Source organism: Salvia hispanica, chromosome 3 (genome assembly GCF_029641045.1).
Source record: "Salvia hispanica isolate PSC_SH4W2 chromosome 3, Shi_PSC_v1, whole genome shotgun sequence".
Lineage (NCBI taxonomy): Eukaryota > Viridiplantae > Streptophyta > Magnoliopsida > Lamiales > Lamiaceae > Salvia > Salvia hispanica.
In genome coordinates this window covers 13,484,617-13,510,402 of record NC_142694.1, presented here as the reverse complement: position 1 = coordinate 13,510,402, position 25,786 = coordinate 13,484,617, and the positions used below count along the sequence as shown (strand labels likewise).

The 25,786-nt window shown below is 36.9% G+C and overlaps 3 protein-coding genes across 5 annotated transcripts; all 3 read left to right on the top strand.

The window, feature by feature from the left end:
- Positions 1-4,809: 4,809 nt before the first annotated feature.
- On the top strand, positions 4,810-10,343 carry LOC148930210 (transcription factor LHW-like). 2 transcript variants are annotated; one of them, XM_089068520.1, is made up of 10 exons: positions 4,810-5,495; positions 6,262-6,483; positions 6,562-6,643; positions 6,969-7,010; positions 7,100-7,159; positions 7,473-8,903; positions 9,016-9,117; positions 9,317-9,454; positions 9,570-9,695; positions 9,829-10,343. In XM_089068520.1, exons 1-10 carry the CDS (start codon positions 5,401-5,403, stop codon positions 9,982-9,984), a joined length of 2,454 nt encoding a protein of 817 aa, XP_088924646.1. In that variant the 5' UTR covers positions 4,810-5,400; the 3' UTR covers positions 9,985-10,343. The 2 variants fall into 2 exon arrangements, with proteins under 2 accessions (XP_088924646.1, XP_088924647.1); XM_089068521.1 differs by lacking the exon at positions 4,810-5,495 and adding an exon at positions 5,554-5,689.
- A 1,212-nt stretch (positions 10,344-11,555) lies between these two features.
- On the top strand, positions 11,556-13,590 carry LOC148930209 (aluminum-activated malate transporter 2-like). Its single transcript, XM_089068522.1, has 6 exons — positions 11,556-11,842; positions 11,930-12,070; positions 12,165-12,437; positions 12,535-12,632; positions 12,727-12,870; positions 13,030-13,590. Exons 1-6 carry the CDS (start codon positions 11,566-11,568, stop codon positions 13,432-13,434), a joined length of 1,338 nt encoding a protein of 445 aa, XP_088924648.1. The 5' UTR covers positions 11,556-11,565; the 3' UTR covers positions 13,435-13,590.
- Positions 13,591-16,560: 2,970 nt separating this feature from the next.
- LOC148930208 (serine/threonine-protein kinase Nek5-like) lies at positions 16,561-23,210 on the top strand. 2 transcript variants are annotated; one of them, XM_089068156.1, is made up of 14 exons: positions 16,561-17,103; positions 17,193-17,259; positions 17,586-17,651; positions 17,748-17,794; positions 17,895-17,940; positions 18,040-18,120; positions 18,211-18,253; positions 19,097-19,146; positions 19,897-19,978; positions 20,063-20,112; positions 20,305-20,378; positions 20,576-20,627; positions 20,712-21,305; positions 21,422-23,210. In XM_089068156.1, exons 1-14 carry the CDS (start codon positions 17,006-17,008, stop codon positions 22,952-22,954), a joined length of 2,883 nt encoding a protein of 960 aa, XP_088924282.1. In that variant the 5' UTR covers positions 16,561-17,005; the 3' UTR covers positions 22,955-23,210. The 2 variants fall into 2 exon arrangements, with proteins under 2 accessions (XP_088924282.1, XP_088924281.1); XM_089068155.1 differs by having other exon boundaries at positions 16,562-17,103; positions 21,395-23,210.
- Positions 23,211-25,786: the final 2,576 nt, after the last annotated feature.

Below are 25,786 nucleotides of genomic sequence, written 5' to 3'. Positions count from 1 at the left end.
ATCAAGTAATAATTATATGAGTTCTTCAGATAATTACAAACCTATAATCATGTTGATGTTTTACTTTAAAGCATCAAAACGATGGCAAATTGATTGAAGTGAGAGTTGCCCAGGAGAATAAACTGTTCAGATCTAGTGTTAAATTTTCTAGTATTTAATTATTAGTTAACAATAAATTTTGTCTAAATTCTGGTATTTCCTACCAATTTTAAAAATTAATTAAATATTACAAAATTTATATATCATTTGTTATTTTCCAACTTAACACAGATAATATATTTTTGCCAAGAACTTATTATACGTTGGCGACTGTGAAATAATTATGATATTTTAGACTATTTTTTAAATTCATGCAAATAGGATAACTAGGGACGTAGAAAGTTAAATTGATTTAGTTGTGCCAAATAGGATAAAAAGAAGTCATGTACATTAGTCGGATATGATATGGTGATTGACCCGTCATGAGAAATAACACACGGAATGCAAAATTTGTAGTAATATTTTAGACCAATTTTAAAATTAGTAGGAAATATCATATTATGGCCAAAGTTTATAGTTTCAAGAATCAATATCCATTAGTATTAAGTTTATAATATAACTGAGAGGAGATTATATTTTAAAGAGGAGTAATCATCATGTAAAACCAAATATAGTGATTAAACATGGGATGACTAATCATGTGAAAAACTTTATGACGAACTTTTGAATGCAGATCCTTTATGACGGCCATTTAACAAGTGACATCAGGTTTAATGTAATTATTTGCTTAATCGCTTTGGGATTAGGTTAGTGGAATTTGTTATCATGGTTTAAAAACCTACTTTATTTGATTAAGATCCCTAAATTACAAGATTAAATGTTTTTATTAATTTCTCGCATGATGGAGATCAAATTCAATATCAAGAAAATTCAAAAAAACTTAAGTAAACTGCTTTTCCACAAACTAATGTTCAGATCTATATTATGCGATCACTACAACAAACTCGATTAAAAAATTGGAGGAACTATTAGTTGCGTGGAAATATTTTGTAAATTGGTTAAAATTTAGGATGCAAAGAAAATATTTTTAATTTGAGGACTCATATCTATCATCTATGAACATTTTAATATTTTGCTTTTTGTAATGTTTTTATTTGTATCTCTTAAATATAGTTGAACACACTCTCTTTAAAGTCTGTGTAATTTTTTTTAGGCACATAAATTGACGTCTTTAATTTAATAAATATATGTATGGAAAAACTACTCTCCATAACAATTACTATTAGAGCGAATGTCTTTTAAGTTAAGCACTTACTAGGTGGATTAGTGAATCCTAATTAAAAACGCTACATAATCTGTGGATGATCAATATTGATGTTTTGGGTTGAATTAATATGTAATTTAAGAATAACATAAATGATATACATTAATAAATTTATACATCAAAGAAAACAAGTTTAATACGGCATTTTATGATTTGTTAATTTTATTTAGACCAAGTTCGCCGCATTGGGCCGATGGCCCAAACAAATATTTGGTTGTCAATTGGGTTCTTTAGGCCTGGCCCAAAAAAGATTTGGCTGTTCATTTTTATCAAATGGGCCGACTTTTACATAATTTATAATTAAATTATAACAATAATCAATGATCTATATTACGCCACGTGGCAGATGGCAGATCATTGAGATTATCATCTACATTTGATTCAAATTGAACCTACCTGATTCACAGACATATTTGTAGCATTATTTGTATGGGAATATGTCCAAACATCACACATGTAGTATATGATTACTAAACATCTATTGGTTTGCCCTATATAGTCTATGTTAATCAAGTCATCGAAGGATAAGATAGTTTAGATTTGTATTTTAAGTAAAGAACAAATTTAATAATAATGAATAGCAATGATAATAATTAAAAATTGAGAAGAATATGACAGTTAGAGCTTAAATCATTGGATAAAAGGTCAAAGTTTTACATAAGTGGAAACAAAATAATGATCAATATATGCACGAAAACTTTTGGTAACTAATAAAATGATACGAGTCAATATTCTCAAGCTACTGTGTGCACATTCCAAATGTGGCTAATTCATTAAATTCCAATATTTTCCATCATATCTTTCTTTTGAATTCAGATGCCAATAGTCGGTCGACCTAATTATTACATACATACTAATAAGATCAAATGTTGATAAACACAAATCTTACTTTTCTATACAACATTGAAGTTCAAACAAACTTGTGTTTGTGTTACACAAAAAGATCGTTTTTATTTTGTTAACTAGAAACGAATTTAAATCATTAATCCTGATTAATAGATAATCATACTGATTTTCTATTTTCGCATGATGCTAGTTTATTTTTTTACTTCATTTTCATCTTTTACTTACAATTTTCGAGATTTCATATAGTATGGAAAGAGATTATAGTTGAACTGCTCGAAATTTATATAGGTGTTAAACAATGATTTATTCGGTGACAGTTTTTATAGAAATAAACAAAATATTTTATAGAAAGATTATGAGTAAATAGATATCAAGTTTAAATTAAAATTCAGATGTGTTGAACAAGATTTTGACGAGTGGTCCAACATTTTGCTAACTGAAGTAATTTAAAAGCAAAAGAAATCGATATTTACGCCCACTATAACTAAAATTGTTGAATATTTACAGAAGACCAAAATTTGCAGAAAATGTCGCCTAGAAAAGGCACAGCTAAAAACACCCAGAATATTAAACTCATCATTGTTATGACATAGGACCACTCTTCAATTAATTCGAATCAAGGTATAAGAATTTTTGGAAAACCCAAATCCTTATGTTTGTAAGAATTTTGGGAAACCACAAATTCAATTGCCTGGACTTATCAGTCAATTATTCATTTATTATTTCTGAAGATGGATTGAATTAGCAATTTAGGGGCTCAAAGCATCTTGAATCTTCCAAGAAAAGCATATTCTTTGGGCTAAATGCTAGATAATGGTCATCACAATTTTGTGTTTTATCCTTCACATTCAATGATACAATAAGATGTCACCAATCCTAATTTAAATCTATTACTGTATTTCATTTAGTGAAAAAGACATAAATGTCTTGCTACTTAAAAGCATAGATAATCAACTCTTAAAAAATTAAGGCCATGGTTGAACAAATTTTATGTGACGTAGATTTGTACATAAACAACATAATGATTGCTATGAGTTTATGCTTTATTTCTTAATCAATATACATTATAATTCGTTACTAACCCACCACTAAATTAACTCGGGTTTTATAATCTTAAATTAATTATTAGACTGGTCTCAACTCTCAACTAAACACTAATTAAAAAGAGTACACGTACATGTATTTGCAACAATGCTTAATATATTATGCACAAAGTCAAATTTCGTAGCAAATTAGGAGGCAAAATAACGTCATGAATCTAAATCAAATTATTTAATTAAATTTTTAATAGAAACAAGTGTGTCCGAAAGATTATAACTTGAATATGAGGATCATTGACTTGAAATTATGATTTGAATCCGATTCGTCAGATTATTCAACGTTTCCGAAATAAATGTTTATTTTTGTTTTAGGTACTAAAATATTTAATGCAAAAATGAACATATGAAGTGAGTCAAGTGACAAAATATTAGTGTCACGGACCTTTTGTCTTATTTCGGATGAATCGTAGATAAGTTTTATTATAGTGGATGAAACAAAATGTATAATTAAGATCAAATCACTTTTTAAATTAAAATATGAAAAAAATAGATTTAATTAAAATATCTATCATTATAATTTCAATCAAAACCCCATTATATGGATAAAATTGTCTAATAGTATTAGATTAACTTGTGATAACTAATTATGATTAACAGCAATTGCAAATTCAAAAAAATATTTTATTATAACATTGAATTCTCTTCTTTATAAATATTGAATTTAGGCTATTATAATATTAAATGTACCTCATTATACGTGAACGGTAAAAATTAGTTATTTCCATGACAACTGTTATTAGTTTACACAATATCTTTCTAAACTTAATAAAAGAACATTCGTTTTTAGAGTTTAATAATGCTTAATTATTTTCAGGGTTAGGGTTAACCCGTGCCACTGTGCCGTTGCATTGTTGTGCCTACCAAAACAGCCTCAAGTGGTTGTGCGCTTTCACCGATGAAATCCAAGGGCGAAACCTAATAATCTCGGTGAAAACACGCCATGCATGTCAATCGTACATATATTGCCTCACCGAACTATGTTCCACACTTCCACTACAGCTATTCATACCATCGACGACCTACTGTTGCTAGGTTAGAGTGATCACACTCAAACAACATGACACCAATGTTGCTCCATTTCTCCGTAACTATAAACCAAATAAAAAGATGTTCGAAACAAAAGTGATCCAAAATTTTTAGTGACTATAAACACCTTCATAATCATTCCTCAACGTTCAAAAATGGAAACCCAAACCCCCTAACCTCAAACTGTCAATTCGCAGATATTTATGAACTTATTTGAAAGCGGTGTTTATTGGATTTCATTTTTAAAATTAATTTGAATTTCTTTTTTTACTGTACTACTAGTTTAATTCAAATGACAGTTATTGACTAAACCAATTCCAAGATTCTTTCTTGGTCCCCAAACAACACCCTCAAAATTAGTTGAGTAATACCAGAAAAAGCTGACACCCATCCACTTTTCCTATTACATGTACTAGTAGTATTAAATTTTGATTATTACAGTATTTAATTATAGAAGGGAAAAAGTAATTGCAATTTGGTGGTAAGAATCGATCTTGTCAAAGTGGCATAAATTGCAATTCTAGCCAAAAGTAGCGACCTGTTTGAAGAAGCATATTTGCTGAGTCACCATCGACTCCTCTCCTCTCCTCTGCATCTGTGTAAGAAAAAAAGTAAAGCAAAAGCAGCAGCTGCAGAAGCATCATTCACACTTTCCTCCCACAAAAACAAGAATTCTCCCACCCCGACACCTCCCCCCACTTCTCCAACCTCCAACATTCACATTTCAGCAATTCCCATATCGCAAGATTGCATTTTTTTAGGATGGAGAACGTTGTTGTCTTCAATTGCGAACTCAAAGCTTGTGGGATAGTGTAGACTTCCTCAAGTTTCAATCTTTTTTCAGCCCCGGTTCTCTCTTCACCTCTCTTCATTCCCTCTCATTCTCTCTCCGAGGAATGGACTGCAGGAGCTTCTTAGTAGTTGAGAATTTGGATCCATTGAGGAAAAGGAGCGGCGGTTTGAGAACAAAACAGGCGGGGCGCGGCTCTTGCAGAGGGAGTTAGGCTGCTGTGCTTTCACTTTTGGGGGAATAATCTTTTGCCATTCCTTCAAAACTGAATCTTTGGGTATACTACTATCTATTTTTCTACATTGAGAATATTCATATTCTGCTAAACAGCTACAATGGGCTACTTGTTCAAAGAGGCTTTAAAGACTCTTTGTGGCGTCAACCACTGGTCCTACGCTGTCTTTTGGAAGACTGGTTCCCAAAATCCCAAGTAAGTTTGCTCAACTTTAGATATTTATTCTTTCTTTTCTCTTGAGTGGATATGTATGTTAAGTTTTGATGAAAAAAAGGAGAGAAAAAAAGTTGAAGTTTTATAGTAGTACTCCTCAATCTTGTTACTTGGTTGCTGAGATTTTCCCAATTTTTCTAAATGATGGGATTTTAGTTGGATTTTCTGCATTTCTGGTACTGTTTAATGAGTGCTTTTCTTAAGTTGTTGTTGGTTCTGCAATCTCACTCTTCCCGAAATTTTGAACCCCCATGAATTATTTCAACTTTTGTTTTCTTTACTTTTGTTGAACGCAATAGTATACTACTATACTAGTACTAAGTTTTATCTTCAATTGTTTGTTGGTATGTGTGACTAAAGATGCCAGATTTATTGGTTTAGAAGATTTGATTTGACATGATAGAGATTTAAGGTTACGTTCTTTGTTTCTTTCCCCCTTTTGCTTTATCTCATTTCTTTGTTTTTTCTCTAGGTTTTGGAGTTTTCTGGTCTGTCCATTTTAATTTGTCCTAGAGAATCTTAGTGGTAGGATAATTTGTTTTAATATGATGGAGCTTTTTCTAATATTATGAAATCCTGTGCTTCATTTCTGATGTTGGCATTGTTGTTTGTATCTATCTGTACTTAACTTACTGTCCAAAACAATTCCTGTATCCTAGATTGTGTTTCCTTTTTCTGAACTCTTGCACAACGTGTTGGTTTGTATTCTAATTGCCTTGTTCTTAATGAGCTGAATTTGGTTTTGCAGTCTTTTAATATGGGAAGACTGTTATTATGAACCCGCATCTTGTTATGGACGTCCCTGGATTTCCGGAAATGGGATTTCAAACATTCCTTATCGAGATCCCAATGCTTGTCCCGTTTCAAGTGAAACTCCGAATTTACAACATGGTGTACCAGGAGGGAACAGGGTACATTTGCTTGTTAACAAGATGATGGCAGACAATCATATTAATGTTGTAGGAGAAGGGTAAGAAGAATATAGCGCATAATTGTGAGTAATTCTATCCAGATATAAGTCACTAATGTGATTTTTTTTCTTTCTTAGATTGGTTGGAAGAGTGGCATTTACTGGAAATCATCAGTGGATACTATCTGAAAATTATTATAGAGAAACCCATCCACCAGAGGTATGAGGCTACATGCCCCTCTCTCTTCATACTTGACTGTCGTCAATTATTGAAATGTGACAGTTAGCTATGTGTTGCCGCATTTCTGTTTGTAAAATTTTAACCTTAACCAAATAAGCACGCAATTTAAACTGTCACAGTTGCAGTACTTCTTTCGTATAAAGCCAAACCTATGTGTATTTGTTAGCTGTTCAGTTTGGCTTGCTTATAAGCTCTTTCTAGTTGCCCTAGGTGCTTCAAAAGATAGTACTACTATTTGTTTATTTATATAAACTTCTCTGATGGAAACAGGGATAATCATTTTATCGTTTGTTTGGCTCTTTAGGTTCTAAAAGACGTTTGCCTACAATTCTCAGCTGGCATGCAGGTAGAAAGATTTATATGTTTATGACTATCTTCGTGTAAATTAACCAGAATATTCTTATCTAACTAATTCCAATGTATTCCCTTGATCAGACGGTTGCAGTCATTCCCATTCTTCCTCATGGCATAGCTCAGTTTGGTTCATACTTGCCTGTAAGTCACTATGCAGTTTTGTTGTTATTCACGTAGAACTATGGCAGCAAGGAAATTGTTTAGTAGAACGAAAATTGGTGTAAGCTCATCCTCTGTTTGTCTATTTCCAGTCGCTAAGATTAATGTCTAGATACCTGAACAGAAGCAATAGATGTTTTTGTAATGTTTCTTTTTTGTTATTTTCTTGACTCGTTTACAGAATAGTTGCTGTTATCTGGAGCCAGTTGTTATTTTATCCCTTTCATGTAATGTGGTATTTTTAGGCTGTCTTGATGCCTTTTAATTGACAACGTGGTTGCATTTATTGTCTCAGATCGCTGAGGATATAGGATTCATCAATGGTGTGATGTCATTAATTGCTGAGCTAGGAAGTGTACCTGTTGCCCTGCAATCTGCAAACAATGAACCAAGCGAACTTGCTCCCAAAGTTGGATTTCCACTATGTTCTGGATATTCGGCTCCACAGGAATCGCTTCTTGAATCAAATATGATCGATGCGTCTTCTTTCTTTGCTCACAATTTAAACTACGCTGGCTGCTCAGCCCAGACTTCTGCATCCAATAGTCATATACCTTTGCGCTTCGTGGGAGAAGTCCAAAATCAGATGCAGTCCAGTGTTGCAGCTTTTCAAGCTTCGAAGTCAAGCTCGTTCTACAACAAGCCGTATGAGTGCCATGACAAAGGAAACATGTCAGCCTTTTCTTTTCCGAACCAATTTATGAATGGACTGCCTAGGGCTGAAGTCATCCCTTCAAATTCAATTGCACAGATGAACCAATATTCTCCTCTGAACGTCACAGGGTCCACCGAAGATTTATCATTCTGCAGTTCCTCTACTTTGTCCCATGCTGCCATACAATGCACGGAACAAAAAAAATTGTCAGACAATGTATGTGATGGCCATTTTGTCAAACCTGTTCTACCTGGCATTCAGGTCTCCGAAGTAAAAACAAATTCAGGTTTTGCTGGGGATGATGCAAAGCTGAACACTGAACGTCAGTGTGAACCAGTAAACTGGCCCAAATATGATGCATGCTTCAAATATAAATCAGGGGATGACTTGTTCGATATTTTGGGTGCTGAGTTTAAGGATAGATGGTTCGTGAGTGGCAGGAAAAGCTTTTTGAGTGATCAAACAGCCACAACTATGCATAACTCTGATACAAGTAGTCCTCCGTCTAAAAGTAATCTGGCTAATCCCAAAATATATTCTTCTAGTCAAGGAAAGTCAGATGGTGGGGTCTTTTCTTTCCCTGGAACCGGCCATCTTTTGGATGCTGTGGTCACTAAGGCTCATCCCTGCGTGAAGCAGAGCTTGGACGACGGTATTTCTTGTAGCACGAGTGTGAATGATACAAGTGGCCCATCGGCTTCGAAAGCTTTGCTTCCGTGTGGGAGGATTGGTGTTTCTGATAATGTGGATGAATATTTATTGGGCATGCCAAAATGTACTACCAAGGCTGGCATAATTTGCTCTTCCTCACTGACAGGAGCGTCTTTGAAAGAAGATTCTGGAATCTATGGCCAGAGTGGTTCCGTTTATGACCCATGGAACGAAAGAGGTCATAATATAAGACAGAGTAACAGTGTCCCTACTGGGTATTCTACAAAACCACATGAACCGAGCAAAACAAATCGTAAGAGGGTTAAGCCAGGTGAGAATCCGAGACCAAGGCCCAAAGACCGTCAAATGATCCAGGATCGCGTAAAGGAGCTAAGGGAAATTGTGCCTAATGGAGTTAAGGTGATGCATAACTTGCCAATAATTTATACACACGCATTGATTTCATATTGTGCTAAAGCACTCCAGCACTTTGTTTATGGCACTTATATGCACATCTTTGTTATGTTAACAGTGTAGCATCGATGCTCTTCTGGAACGTACTATCAAACATATGCTCTTCTTGCAAAGTGTCACGAAGCATGCAGACAAGCTCAAGCAAAATGCAGATTCGAAGGTGCAAAATGGACCTTTTCTTCGCCTACTGTGCAATATATGTGCAAATTGTAATGAGATCTAATTCAGAACTGCTGATGTTACTATGCCTTTATATAGATTATTTCATAAATGCTGTCTACTATATTAGCTTCAGTATGTGATTCATGACGGTCGAATAAACATGAAATCTCGTATTCTTCTTCTGTTGGGACTTTCAGATTATAAGCAAGGATGGTGGTTTAGTTTTGAAAGATAATCTTGGAGGAGCAACATGGGCATATGAAGTAGGATCGCAATCTATGGTGTGCCCTATCATCGTTGAGGATCTAAATCAGCCCCATCAAATGCTTGTGGAGGTAATACTCTTGAGGCATGCAATCAGATTGCAGCTGCCTGCCTTTCTTTTATATAAAACATGCCACTCTATAGCGAGTTTTCTTCTTTTCTCATTGTTCTCTGTATTTGTGGCAGATGCTCTGTGAAGAAAGAGGTTTGTTTCTGGAAATAGCTGATGTTATTAGGGGAATGGGGTTAACCATTCTGAAGGGGCTCATGGACACTAGGAACGATAAGATTTGGGCACGCTTTGCTGTTGAGGTAATGCTTGTGAGGAATAATATACCAATGGATTTTATCTATTAAATTTATTTTGTGGAGAGATGTCAAATCTTTGGTCCTCAATAGTTGGTCTTGTGTAGATCTTTTTACTTAATCATGCACTCTTCAACAGGCTAATAGGAATGTGACAAGGATGGAGATCTTTCTCTCGTTAGTTCGCCTCTTGGAGCAAAACACGAAAAGTGGCATCCCACAATCCAACAACGCAATGGTTCAAGAAGCTCGCGATGTCATCTCTGTTCCTGCTTCTGGTGGTTTGGTTTGCTAGGAATCAGTTAAGAGTGAGCAAATCCGAAGCTTGCCATGACTATATATTTCCTTGGAAAATCAGTTGTGTGGTTTTGATGGCAGCTATGAGAGAAACCAAGGGTCCGAACCAGCTTAAGCCGAGTGCTATAGAATTATCTTCTGAACTGGTAAATAGTCATATGTTTTCTCCTGCTTTCTGCTCTTACTCTCTCTATATATATAGGAATTTGGGTGGGATATAAATGTGGTAGATAAGGAAAATATACCAAACTTGTTTGTTGTTGTATTATCTTGATGGAGGTGTTGTAATTAGGGAATAGTATGTTTTCACACTTTGGTTTTTTTAATGAATGTCAGATTTCTTGGCTTGTTTTCTGATATTGAGTTGTAAGAAGGGATACATATATATATGCGTATGACGGTACTGATTTGATGCTGCTACCGTATGTGAAGATAAGCAGCAGGTGGTCTTGGCATCAAATGTTACAAATCTGTACAATTTATATTCTCTTTCAAGGGTTCTAAGGTGATAAATTTTCATTTCAAGAACATATTCAATGGCACGAGAACTATAGTTTTAGCCTTTTGGGCATGAGATATTGCAGCAGCTTAGCTCTGTGATCACTCCACCTCAAATCCACACGAAAAAGCCTGCATGCCATAGATCATGTCTGGGACAAGGATCTTTCCCCTTCGTCTCACATACATATACGCAACAAGAAAATGAGCCTCGGAAAACTTTGCAAGTTGGGGAACGTTTTTTTTTTATATAGCTTCTGATATTCTCTTTCAAGGGCTGAAACACAACTGCTCAGAAGAGAAAGTGGTGAAACCCTTTATTGCAAAGAACATATTCAATGCCATGTCCTATCAAGATATGCAGTTTCATATCAAATGAAAAGCGATCTGAACTTCGATCACCTCTGATTATACATCTCTTAAAACGTCGTTTAATTAGTTCATCTGATATTTTTTACCATGTGTCATATACTCATATGCAATGCTTCAGATGTTGAGAAATGGAAACAAGGCATATCCACTTGCTTATATTCGGGTACGAATATGCTATAAATGTATCTGATAAGGCCTAAATTTCGTGGCCGAATACAGTAAAACTCGTGCTGAGTTATCCATGATGTATGAACTTGATCGATTTGTATGGCTGGTGATATGTAAGGTTCATGGAATACACAGCAGATTTCGACTAACGTGTGCGGAACAGTTCATAAAAACACTTCCACTGTGAAACTTGGGGTGAAACCATCATCACAAGATCCTTTGTGGCCCAAAAAAACTTACCATTCCTGGTAAAAATCTTGTACCATGCCAACTTGTGAAGCCCCTTTTCTTTACATTTCACCTTTAGTTAGAGTCTTTGTTTGTGGATAACAGATAAAACAACCCCAACTTAGAACCCCACTTGATAACACACATTATGCTTCTTTCTACTTGCCTAGTTAATCTAAGGCATACACAATCGCTCTACGAAATAAATAGCATATATTCTTTGTGACAAAACTCTTCTTATATAAGTGCTTTATTCCCCAACTTGTCATTCATGCAAAAAACTAGTACTACTCTCTTGATAGCTTATGTGTTGATGGAGATTGAGACTGAGAGAGTTGGCTTTTTTGTGAGTGGGTTGCAGTGGCTCAAAGGCATCCCACTGAATGCAGGTGCGGCCGTGGTCGGGTTTGCTGAGCAGGCTAGAAAGATTGCTAGAGACGATCCGAGGAAGCTCATCCACTCACTCAAAGTTGGCCTTGCCTTAACCTTGGTCTCGTTGTTCTACTACTTCCAGCCTCTGTACAGCAGCTTCGGCGTCTCTGCAATGTGGGCCGTCATGACTGTTGTCGTTGTCTTCGAATTCTCCGTTGGTGCGTACTTAATTAATCAGCTGCTTATTAAAAAATACTAAAAAAAAAATCAGTCTTGGAATTTATTTATTTTTAAATTGTTTTTAGGCGCGACGCTTGGGAAAGGAGTGAATAGGGGTCTGGCGACGCTGGCGGCCGGTGCACTAGGGCTCGGGGCTCATCACTTGGCTACGGTGACAGGGAAAACGTGGGAGCCGATTTTGATTGGATTATTTGTTTTTGTGCAAGGTATAAATAAATGGATGAATATATAACTTATTTATACTATAGTATTAGGAGTTTGTTAGGGTCGATAACTCATACGATTCGGTGATTTATGCAGCTGTAGCGTCGACATTCATACGATTTTTTCCTAGAGTGAAGGCAAGATATGATTACGGGGTGCTGATATTCATCTTGACATTCTGTCTTGTTTCGATATCCGGTTTGAGGACCGATGAAATAGTGGATTTTGCACAAAAGAGATTCTCAACCATAGTCATCGGAGCAACCACTTGTGTTGTTATATCCATCCTCGTCTACCCCGTGTGGGCCGGGGAAGATCTCCACAATCTTGTTGCTAAAAACATGGACAAACTTGGCAATTTCTTGGAAGGTAGTGCAGCAACCTACCTACCTACCTACCTACTAATTGCATGCAATATCACAACCTTTATCTCAACCTTACAAATATCTCTCCGTTTAATTTGCAGCTTTTGGCGACGAGTGTTTCACAAAGCCGGATGGCGTTAGGCCGGCTCTAGTCGGGTTGCAGGCTATTCTCGATTCAAAAAGCAGCGAAGAAACATTGGTATATATAAAATATACTAGTATTATATAACTATACCGGGTTCTGATCAATGCATAACTAAATCTTAACGCATAACTGGCGAAACTCTATGTAGGCAAATTTTGCAAGATGGGAACCGGGGCATGGGAAGTTCATGTACCGGCATCCATGGAAGCAGTACTTGAAGATCGCAAGCTTAACGAGACATTGCGCCTATCGCGTCGAACCCCTCAACGCCTATCTTCAGTCTGAAACTCAAGTATGTACCAAAAATTAGGTCAATTTTTTGTAACCCTAGCTAGGTTTTGTTTTGTTACTATTAAAACCCGATCGATAAATTAGTGATCCCGACTCTTCTATAAATTCACTATAAACACTATTGCAACAACATGAAAACTTATTTTGGTAGAAATTGCAGGCACCACAAGAAATCCAAGAAATAATCTCAAGAATGAGCACGGAATCCGGGAAAGCGCTCAAGGAGCTTGCATGGACGGTGCAGACGATGACGAGGCCGGACTCCCACGAGTCGAACCTCAGGATCGCGTCTAAGAATCTGCATTCGCTGCTGAAATCCGATTTCTGGGAGGAACAGACAGACATCTCGCTCGTGATACCGGTTGCTGCAGTCGCGTCTCTGCTCAGTGATATTGTTTCTTGCGTTGAAGCCATCGCGGAAGCCATTGATGAGCTGAGTTCGCTTGCGCGATTCAAGCAACCGGAGAATAAAGACGAAAAAGCTACCTCGTGTTGTAGTGTTGTAGTTGATGATCAGGTTAAGCAAGAATCCAAGTCATCTGCTGTTGAGATTTTGGTTGTCTGATTTTTATTTAGTTTTTAACTCATTTTTGGGGAATTTTTTTTATTATTTTAGTGGTGAAGATTATACGATGTCAGTTTTCTTGATATGGTATTTATGCTGAAGAGGGCAATATACCTAATGTCAAGAAGAATTTTCCATAAATGTTTGAATATTAATTACTAGAAAGTTTGGTACTCTACCATTTTGTTGGCCAAAATAAATTTCGAGAAATTTGATAAATGTTAGATCAAGTCCAGTGTTTTGAAAATCGAGCCGAAATGCAAATCGGCTAGAATATGGTCTGGTTGGGCCGGTACAGTATACTGTATCGACATTATCATATTGCATACCGTTCCAAAAATCAGTATGAGTACAATGAAATTTTTTGTTTGAGGATAATTCATCTTATGTTTACCCATTATTTGTTAAGGACTAGATGTATGTCTTTAAATTTAAACAATTTTAATGCATTTGACAAACAAATTGGGCCTTGACAAGTCCAAGATATGTCTATTCATCAAGGTTCGGTCCTATTTCATTTTCATGCAAATAAACAATAGATTTGGTAATTCATTTATTGGTACACCCAACATACTTTTTTTTCTTCTCAGAATAATATATTGGGCGTGCCATATATTAATATCATATATCTGCACGAGAACACATCATGATGTCTATGGAAGTATGAATATTTGATCTTGTTTTTCATTTCATTCGAATATATAGTCAATTCAACCTCATTTGCAAATTAAACTTATTTTTCATACGTCAGTTTTTATACAAAAGAAATGCTCAAGCCAAAAGATGCAGCGAGCATAAGATCACCAATAACAAATAAACGATCCATATTCTGAAAAGTCAGCATATTTAATCCCAACTTTCGAAAGGTCAGCGAAATTAATCCTTTTTTTCCGAACCTCGATAATATGGAAGGACTATTTAAATAACAAGCTTAAAAAGTTTTCAATTAGTCTTGATGAATCTTGATTTTAAATTTAGTACAAGAAATTAAGATTTACAAAAAACTAGCATCCAATTATTCAAGAACTATTACTTCCTTGCATTAATATAGCGTCTTAGTTTTGTATCGTTAATTCTGTTGGTGAAAACTTGACTAAAATTAATAAATCGATCATTTTCTTCTTGTTATATCATACTGTGGCATCTTTTTGCTTCCTAATTATTAACAAAATAAACATTGTTTGGGAAATCATCATTGCGAAATCGATCATGACACTATTATTATATGATTGATGTGGTTAATGATTTGATTCCCTAATTATCTAGTGGGGTCTTGAAGGTCTGGAATGAGCTACACATTTCTAATTTTCTTTGCAACTTGAATTTTGTTTGGTTTCTAATTACCACAAAGTAAATGTCATCATGGGAAATTAGGGGGTGCTTTTTTGGCCTTTCAAAACTAATCAAGAATAGTTATATGGTAATAGCATCATTAAATTAGTGAATAAGATTGCTTCCTTTAATCAGATTGTGAGTTCCAGTTACGGTAGTGTAAACAATTCCTTAACTCATAGTAACTAAGACATAATTATTGACCATACACGAATTATCAAAATAATTATTATAAAAATAATAGTAGTATTATCCAGATGGATAAATAAACGATTGTTACTTATGTAACTAATTAAAACTAACTAGTACTTTCCAACTCCTATAAATGTATCAAAACATAAAATTTCATATAACACTCTTGATTCAAATTAGTTTTTATAAAACAAATACGTATTAAATTAAAAATAATTTTCTAAATTATCATCATTACTACCACGTAATATCATCAATATAGTATAAAATATCGTTGTAATTATAATTATGTACTATCATTATTCCTGTCACACAATATCGCCACTATTTATAGTCTCTATAAATTAATATCATTGTAAGTTTTGTTAAACAAAATGTGGTTTAATTAGACAATTGACAAGTCATTTTATGAACTTCAAGTCGTATATAAACAAGGCAAACAAATCACGAGAAAGTCAAATTTTTATTCTTTTCACATTTTTCAAACTTTAAAAATAAATCACAGATTTTTTCACTGTTGCTATGGATGGATGATAGATCCGATATTCTAATTTTCAACAGAAAATATCGCATTTATGAAACTACCAGCAAACTATTCGAAGTATGTTCATTAAACTTGACGTAATAACCGAAACATTATAGTCGAAATTTGGGACGTCAATTAAAATCTTGGTTTGATCAGGTTAAGAGGTGATTAACTAAAGAAGAGTAAGCGAAGCACGTGCCACGTGCGCATCACATGTTAGCCAGGGGAGCAAAGCACGTGCTCTTGCTCCGACGCCCCTACTCCATTATACACTTATAATTGTACTCCATCTCATATCATCCACTTAAATTATGTTCATTTATTAATATATATACAATTATTATGTTATACTGTATGCATATAAGTATTTGTGTTATTTAGGATTAAATGTTAGGGTGCATTATATTGCTAACTATTTAAGTCGCTAACTCTACTAACTCACCAATACAATGTATTAAAAATGTCAACAGAGTACCATCAAAATGTCAACACATAATATCAACACATTATATTAAAGTTCAACGAGTCTTTTTTGAACACAACAATTTTTTGAGTACTACTACTATTTAAATACAGTATAATTGAGCTGAGACCAAGTTCATAAAAAAATCAATAATTATCATTCTTGTAATTGCACCCATGGTAGTTAAAATAGCATTATGAAATGCATTGAATATTCACCTATAAAGCTGACATTTTAAATTTTATGGCAAAACATTCTCTTTGTTTCGGTAAAAAATCATTTTCAGCTGATTGACATTCCACAGAAGATGGGATAGACCTGTCGCAGTGAATAAACCATTTTGCACTAAATTAGACAATTAAATTTACATCAGATGAAAACTTAGGTACACCCTATTTATTCACAACGTTTATCAAATTTAAATGAAATGATAATGACATTAAATATGCTGATTGAGTTTTGATTATATGTACAATATTCATGAAGACCGGTCTATTAAGTTATTTGGAAGTTGTAATTATAACACCAACCACCTAACCTAACTACGATTAACTCTTAAACTATGTAATTAATCACTTAATTTAAAACTGCAGATAAACACATACTCAAAAATAATCCCGACAGAGGAGGGAGAGAGATGGATAAACAAACAAAAAATCAAGCAACACAGATTAACTCCAGCTTTCTTTGGTTAAGACCCATTAAAAAAAGTTCAATTTTTGGACTGCCCAGCTTTCCGAATTGGTGGAACTTCATTAATTGCTTCAGTTACAAAGTACTACTGTAGTTACTTAATTTTCGTGTGGAGTTTGATTTGATTGAATAAATATGTGCATTCTTTGGGATTGATCTGCGCATGGGAAGGAGAAGCGGCAGAAGATCCAAAAATTATCATCGTGTAACATGTGTTTGCTTTATATTCAGTCTTGAATCACTAGTTTGACTAGAGCGACGGAGATTCCTCTGTGTTTGAGGATTCGATTACTATGTGAGCTTTTTAGAAGATCAGGAATTTAGAGAGAAGGGAGGAGGGGTTTGGGGATTCAACATTGGTGAAGATGGAATCGAAAATGGATCAGTATGAGTTAATGGAGCAGATTGGGCGTGGAGCTTTTGGTGCTGCCATTTTAGTCAATCACAAATTGGAAAGGAAAAAGTAAGAGTTTGGAACGAGACAATCTAATGATGAATTTCAGTTTATGGAAAATCTGTGATCTTTTTTCTGATTTTGGAAATGTTGCATAGGTATGTGCTCAAGAAGATTCGGTTAGCTCGGCAAACGGAGCGTTGCCGGAGATCAGCTCATCAAGAGGTGAAACTGGTTTTTTTTTTCTATTGAATTCTATTGGACTTCTTTTGACTTATTCAGATTGATTTTGTTAATGTTATCTATACTTTTCAAAATTGACCTTTCTGTATTTGATTTTCTTGCCAATGTTTTGGGAATGTTGGTTGATTTTAAGTACTTTCCACTGTCTGTTTGAAGAATGTATGAATGGTGGATTTATGTGATAAGGCATTGTTGTCAATTTCCTCACTCCAACTTCATGTGCTATGATCACCCATTTTTAGGCTGATGTGTGCTGGTGCTTGACTAGGAACTGATAGAGGTGTTTTATGGCTGTTTGAAATATGCAGATGGCATTAATTGCACGGATACAACATCCGTACATTGTTGAGTTCAAGGAAGCTTGGGTAGAGAAGGTCATTCTCGTTGAAGCTTCTAATTTCTTGTCTCCAATATAATTCCATGACTAATTTTGGTTTTGACTGAACTTATCTTCTCGTAAAATAAAACAGGGTTGTTATGTCTGCATTGTTACTGGCTACTGTGAGGGCGGTGACATGTAAGTGTTGTTATGATGCAATTATGACTGGGATGCTAAATACATTTCAATATTTATATGTGCATTTGAACACAAGATTTTTATGATTGAACTGTAACAGGGCTGAGATGATGAAAAAAGCCAACGGGCAGTACTTCCCGGAGGAGGTTCGAGTCCTTATCTTTTAGATGCGTTCCTCTTTTTTTTGATCTATAGTACGATTTTTTTGTAAATATGTCTTTCTGTTTAATTATGGCTCTCTATAGAAACTGTTGAAGTGGTTTGCTCAACTATTATTGGCTGTTGAGTATCTGCACTCCAACTATGTTCTGCACCGGGATCTCAAAGTAAGCATCGTTGAGTAGATTCTTTAGTATGTTCCTTTAGTAGTCTTATGGGATTCTAGTAGACTGATCTCCTTAGCACCTTTGTTGCAGTGCTCAAATATCTTTCTTACCAAAGATCAAGGTGTCCGTTTAGGTAAGTGAAGAAAGGAATCTAATTCTTTTATGTTAATGAAGATTCTGATACTGATGTTGATTACTCGCTTATAGTAAATGGAATTTAAATCAATCCCATTCTAAGCATATAGATAGTAAAAAAATTTATCTAACATGATGCTAATAGAAAATGACAAACACATATCCACAATCCTGACTTTTAAATTTTTAATATTGATCTTCTGTTTGAGAGAGAGCATAAAATTCTAGTAGTGTTTATTAAGCGTAGTTTGGAACTGAATTGTTTTAATAATTTTCTGTAAACTGCTTATTGAGGATACCTGCTGCCTGATGTAAATTAGTGAAATGATCCCAGATTCTATTTTCTTCTAGATAAAATGCCAATTGTGCTTCAAAGCCTCTAGTTTTATCATGGCGAACTTATTTCTATTTTAAAAAAATGTTTATCTCTTTAAAGGAACTATTTGGTCATATTTATTTACATATTCCTAGTGCTAAAGGCTTAAGTTGTGCAGTATTTCGTGAGTTATAGTACTTCTTAACTTTCATGATAAAATCAGAACCAAGACTTGAGGAGAAAATTCAATAATTCACTAGACAATAGTATCGAATAAGTTAAATTACATCAAGGAAAAGAAATCAATCTCAATACTAATCAAGAATTAATCTACTCCCCTGAAACATGATGCTTAATAGAAAATGTGATAATCAGAATTTCTCCTAGCATTCACTTTTGTTTCTGGAAATGAAATTAAATTCTGCAGTAAGCTTAGAAGAAGATTTTTGTATTGCTGAATTTCATAACCTTACTTACTGACTAAATGTTCAGAAAATGATAGCTTTGAACTTTTCTATCGATCAGGTGATTTCGGGCTTGCCAAAACATTGAAGGCAGATGACTTGGCTTCTTCAGTATGTGTTTACTTGCATAAATCCTTCTGTCCTTGTTTGTGATTGTACACTTATACTTATGGAATTTATTAAATGCTAATATGCTATGTATTGGTTGTTTTTCCCTTGGTTACTTTGTTGTAATCCAGATAATATTTTATCATCCCATTATATTTAGAAAAAGGAGAAATTGAGTTTACTTGAGAAAATGAGTTATGATGTTTCTTTCATATTATGAGTATGCAGCTGTAGAATACTTCTGTCAACAGAGAAAGTATTACCTCTAGAAGGTTTGCCATAATAGAATTGTTTTTGGAATTTACAATGGTTTATGAACAATTCTTTTAAACTAACATTTGCAGAGAGTGTGGGGCAGTCTCAGAGTAATAGTAAGTTTTAGTGAATGCATCATAGGTCTTTTGCTGCATAAGTGCATTGATCAGTGCTGAGACTACTGGATAATGATTTCAGCTAATTCTAGATGAGAAGAACAAACAGATGCAGTTTCGGAATTGAAATTTATTGCTGGATCTTCGGAATTGAAATTTATTGCTGGATCTTCGTCTGCTCAAGATTCTTTAATTGTACTTATAAAATTTGCTCGAGGTTGTTAAGAATGTACTAGCCTGCCATCCTAAAGCCACGACTGTTGTATTGCATTTCATGTAGCATAGCATCTGGCAATACGATACTTTTCAATGGTTTTATCATGCAACGAATTCCAGTACAATTTCACTGAAATCAAGCTGCTTTTTCTTATTTTTTGTTCAGGTAGTTGGAACTCCCAATTACATGTGCCCTGAACTTCTGGCTGACATTCCATATGGATTTAAGTCTGACATATGGTCTCTTGGTATGTTGATGATTAATTTCTCTTAATGTTTCAACCCCCACTGAAAAAGGCTTGCCCTTTTGTAACATTTCATTTGTCAATTAGGTTGCTGTATGTATGAAATGGCTGCTCATCGCCCTGCTTTCAAGGCTTTTGTAAGATTTCTAGTCCTTATTGTGTTCAGTTGCATAGTTTACCCATGTTTCCTATTGCCTTTGAAATTTTTTGAAAATCATGTCCTAATTCTCCTGGCGATAATAGACATTACCTTTTTTTGTTTTCAAATATAGTATACAGAATTTTATCTGGACTTGTCTTTATAATGAATAACTGCATTCATGTCTCAGGATATGGCTGGACTAATAAGCAAGATCAATCGATCATCTATTGGCCCATTGCCTCCTTGCTACTCTCCATCTTTGTAAGCATATTTGTTCTTCGTTGATCCGTTGTTTTCTTTTTCCATGATATAATATCTTTGATCATTCTCATTATATTACTTGATTACAGATGCATATGGCCTCTCTTTGCCTTTCTTATTGCTCTTTAATGAACTTTTAAACATTTTCTTTTAGAAATGAAATATAGAGAATCACCTCATGGTGTTTTGTTTAACAGGAAGACACTTATCAAGAGCATGCTAAGAAAAAACCCGGAACATCGGTCAAGTGTAAGAGCCTCCTCTACGCTTTCTGTATTCGATGCTATTAGTAAACAATGCCTTCTTATAACCTGATTCTGAATATTTTGTCAGGCATCAGAACTACTAAAGCACCCTTATCTTCAGCCTTACGTGGATCAATATCGCCCATCCTATAAACCGATTGCTGCAATTACACCTCCTCCCACTGGTCGCATAAGTCGAAGGAACATGGCCGAGAGCCAAAGTAGCAGCAGTTCATGCAGTGACAGGGACAGCTTAGTCTCAAGTGAGAAGAACATAGTGAACCGTGGCCATAAGGCCCCTGAGGTGGAGTCGGCTTCAGTTGATGAAGATGTCACACAAGTTTTGGACTCGTCACCTGTGAATGCCAAGGAGCATGTTGTCGACGACCCACTGCTTGAGGAGCAGAGAAATAGCAATGAAACGAAGCAGCCCAAAACAATTAAAAATATAATGATAGCTCTTAAGGAAGGGAAAAACAGAGAAAATAGTTCTCCATGTAGAAGCCACCACTCGAGACCGGGCAGTGGTAACAGCCAGAGAATGATTATTGAAGCATCTCCAAGAGTCACGAAACAACCAAATCTCGTTAATTATGCTCCCAAGGGCAATGCAGAAGCACCAGCAAAGAAGAATGCCGATTCCAATAAGCGAGTTCAAGGAACGCCTTCCTTGAAGCATCAGGTACGAAAAGTTTTTAGGATCGTTCGTTGTCCTCCTCCCCCTCCCCTCGACCGAAACTGGTTTATATTCTTGTTGACTGACCTCTGTAGCTACCTGCTGATGAAACCCCTCCGAAGACAAAGGCTAGACATGAAGGTATCCCTCCCTCTGGTCACGTAAAGCTCATTGCTGAAGAAGGATTATCAACAAGGATGAGACAGAAAACACCTCCTGCCCTGTCCAGGAGGCCATCATTTCCTGTACGCATCCAGCAAACAGCGGGTGATGTTCCGAATTGTATAAATGATAACTCGAAGACCGGTCCTAATGATGTTCAAGATGCTGAAATCACGAAATCAGTGCCTTATGGCTGCGCTGCACATATTTCAAGGGGAAACACGCTGCACTTGGAAAGGTCTTTATCTGCAGGTTCTAGGAGAATGCAGACAGAGAGCAGCAACTCCGCATCGTCTTCAGTGTCTATCCAAGGTTTCGAGCTCTCCGATGATGCAACGAATGCGTTTATTAGCTCACCTGAAGAGTTGCTTCACATTCCCGAGCAAGCTACCATATATGAAATGATTGACCCTCCTTTTCCCCCAGAAATGACAGGAAATTGCTTCAGGGAGCATCATGAAGCTAACTGCCAAACTAGAATGCAGCAAGCCGTTGAAGTTGAAATAAACGAGTCTAGACCCAGCTGTTCGACTCGTTCCTCATCTCAATCTGAAGGAGTAGAAATTCTTTCACCTGGATGTCGCAGGAGTAACTATGTATCAGCAGTATGCTTCTCTGGAAAACTACAAGAACGATCAGATGATAAACTTATGAATGTCAAAAGAGCTTCTGATGAGAGAACGAGCCTTACTGCGAATATGGAGATCTCGTTTTGCATTACTGAAGATACACCTTTGAGTGGAGAAAATGCTGGGACTGTCAGTAGGCCTGATCCTGCGACCAAGCCGGCCCTCACCTTACCATCAACCGCTGATGAAGAGTTCATGATCAAGAAGCTTGTCCCTTCCATTTCACCAAACCAGAAGAGTGTGTTGCAAGACAGAGGATTTGTGGAGCAAAATACATTTGGTGCACCAGCTCCAAATGATGTAATACACATGGTGTGTCACAGCAGCGTCGAAACTGGTATTGAGCATCCTGTGGTACAAACCAATCAAGATTCGGAATCTGGAAAAACAATAGAGCTGACTGGAGATGAGGTTTCATCAGCTCCACAACCATCCACAGCCTCAGCCTCTGAAACTCCGACTTCAAAATCTACTTGCTCTCAGAATGCAACTCCTACTTCAACTCTCTTTGAAAAACTTGTCACCAAGGAAATAGATGTGACAACTACAACTGCCTGCCCTATGGTTGCAACACTGGAACCTTCTGAACCCGAACCAGCAAAAACAAACCCCTCTCCAGACCGGGAAGAAGCATTGGCATCGGTAAAGGAAACTTTAGATGTCAATTCCTGCAGGCAAAGAGCAGAGGCACTGGAGGGACTGCTAGAACTGTCTGCTGACTTGCTTCAGCAGAATCGACTAGAAGAACTCATGGTCGTCCTGAAACCTTTCGGAAGGGAGAAGGTGTCTCCGAGGGATACAGCGATCTGGCTGGCTAAAAGTCTCAAAGGGATGATGCTGGAAGAGGGCGGACGCAATCTGTAAATGCCGGTATCTATTCTTTCCTTTCCTGCTCATTAGTTGAGGTTTACAGTATATAGTTGGAGCATTTCTCAATTGGTTCTTCATTTACTATTATTGTCAGTACAATGCATATTGTATATAATGTTACAACTCAATATCTTTTTTGCCTTATCCTTGCAAATGCTATGTAAAAACATGATGCTTAATCGATCTGTGTGAGATTCTTGGGATATTGAGCTCCATTTTTTAAAATCTTCTGCTTCAATTGTGTATGGTATTCGGCTTAGTACCTATCTATCCCATTTTGTTATGTTACTTTGTGCCATCATTAAAGATTTTTTTTATCAGCACCCAATCATCTTGTGCCTGCTTGTTTTTTGACACATTTGAGTTTTCAACTGCAAACATATATACATATGAGAAAAAAATTGTATGTATTTAATTGGTAGAAAATGGCACTTTTTCCCATAAAAAAAATTGATCCAATCTAGGCATTTATATTTAGAATGATAGATGGCATCAAGTCTAGATTTGCAACTGTACCATTAAATGCAGAAAGTCTATACCTAATTCAGTTATACTGATTGGGGAGTGTACGCAATTAATTGCCTTATATAGTCATAGTGCTACCGCTTAGCATATTTATTTTAGAATAAATTATCATTTTATTACCGATTATTGTTTTCTTGAACGATTACATTGGTCCATTACTCCATTATTGATCCTCTTTTATAAAATAAAAAACTTTAGTATTTAATATATTTCTAAACTTTGATCTTTATTACTCAATTGATTATCTTAGTAAAACAGTATACATTACTTTGGTAATTCTATATGCTTGATTTAGGTGTATGAATGGATTCAAATTTGCATTAAGTACAGTTAAAACATGACCTATTTATGATTCCACGTGTCAAATAATGTTAAACATATCCATTCATGACGTCATTTGGTATGTATAAATTAGAGAATTTTTGCTCGTATTGCATAATATTATTTCTACTAATCTTCCATTAATTTTTTCTACTCTCTTTTAACTACATTTTTTTAAAACGATCAAACTTGGCGTTGCATTAATAAACTACAGGAGTAGTATTTAAATGTTTGAAACTAAAAATTGATCTAATTTCGGTGAACAATTATAATTTGGCTTAACATTTTGAGTCTTAAAAGTAAAAGTACAATCAAGACTTCCTAGAATAAGAGCATCCGCAATGGTGCTTAGGTCAGCCATAGGCCAGCAATAGGCCAGTCATTCTCTCCCCTGCCACGTCAGCAACACTAAAAAATACACTTGTCACATCAGATTTAGGCCAGCCGCAATAAAAATAATTCAAAATATACTACATTTACGAAATTAAAATTACGATTAAAATACGGAATTAAATTTACGACACATATACGGGAAAAATAATTCATTCCAATTAAAAAAAGTACAAAGATTTTTTAAAAAAAAGTACATGATTTTTTTTTTAAAAAAAAAGGCTTCAACACACGAGCCCCGCCACTCTCTACTCCTCATCGCCGTCGTCGTCGTCCTCGCCGTCGTCGCCGCCGCCGCCACCCATGGTATCTGAGCCCACGTCGGAACCCGCTAGCCGTGCCCTCGCGATCTCCAAATCAACACGCATGCTCTCGAGCATCTCGTGAAGAAACATCTTCTCCGTGGGGTCAGTGGCGTTCTTCCACTCTTGGAAGACCTTGTACATCTGAGCCCGCGTTTGGTTACGCGAATGGAGAGGGTACTCGAGTGGGGCGGGTGGGAGGGCGGAGGACTGGACCTCGCGGGGCGATAGGGGGGATCCGCCCCTCGCAGCCCGCTGCGCCCGCTTCTGTCCAACCGGGCGGGGGCGACCAGTAAATGAAGGAGGGGATGGAAACTCCTCAGCATCCGGGGGGAGGTCGTGGGATCCGCCGCTGCTGCCGCTGTAGTCGCCGCTATAGTTCAGTCGCTGCTTCTTCGGCCACCCAGCGTCGCACCCCGCCCGGAATTTCTCGGAGTCCTTCAACAACAAGAAGCACTCCCAGAAGGTGAACTCCTTATACTTCCCCTCCAAGGGGAACTGACTCGCGGCTATCCTCCGGGCGTCGTCCTCATTCTGCCCACTTCTGAGCTGACGGAGGGCATTGGCGTACAAATTCGCAAAACGGCCCACCGCGGCCCTGGTGCGCTCCCACCCCTTCCGGACCTCCTCGTTGCTGAAGTCCTTCCCGTGCGGGCAGTGCCTCCTATAGGCATCTCTGATCTTCGACCACATGTTGACGACCCGCTGGTTGTTCGCAACCAGCGGATCGTCACACACCTCCAACCACCCCTTGGCCACCCCGGCGTACTCATCCTCCGTCCACTTCCTCCGGCCAGGGGCAGCGGGCTGCGATGACTCGCCGACCGCCTTGCCCTTCCCCTTCCCCCTCGTCTTCTTCTTCGGCGCGGCCCGCCTCGCTGGAACGTGAGTATCATCTTCCCCGAGATCAATCCCCATATCATGCAATGACAGAAGGTCATCGCCAGTGAACTGCGTCTCCACTGGGGTCGACGTGTGAGACGAAGCCGTCAAAAAATCAAGTGACGGCCGATATACCGTGTCCCCTCCCGGTGACCCCTGAATCCCCCTGCATCCCGGGATGCATACCGTGCTGCATCCCCCCCGGCATCCCGCCCTGCCACATCATCCCCATCATCTGCTGCAGCATCATTTGCTGCTGCATCTGGGGCATACCCCCCCCCCCCCCGGGCGCTGACTGCCCGCCGCCCGGCATCCCCCACGGCATACCCCCCCGGTTCCCCCCCATCGCCCCCCCGGCGCACCGGCCATCATCCCCATCATCTGATTCCAAGGGATGTTAAACCCC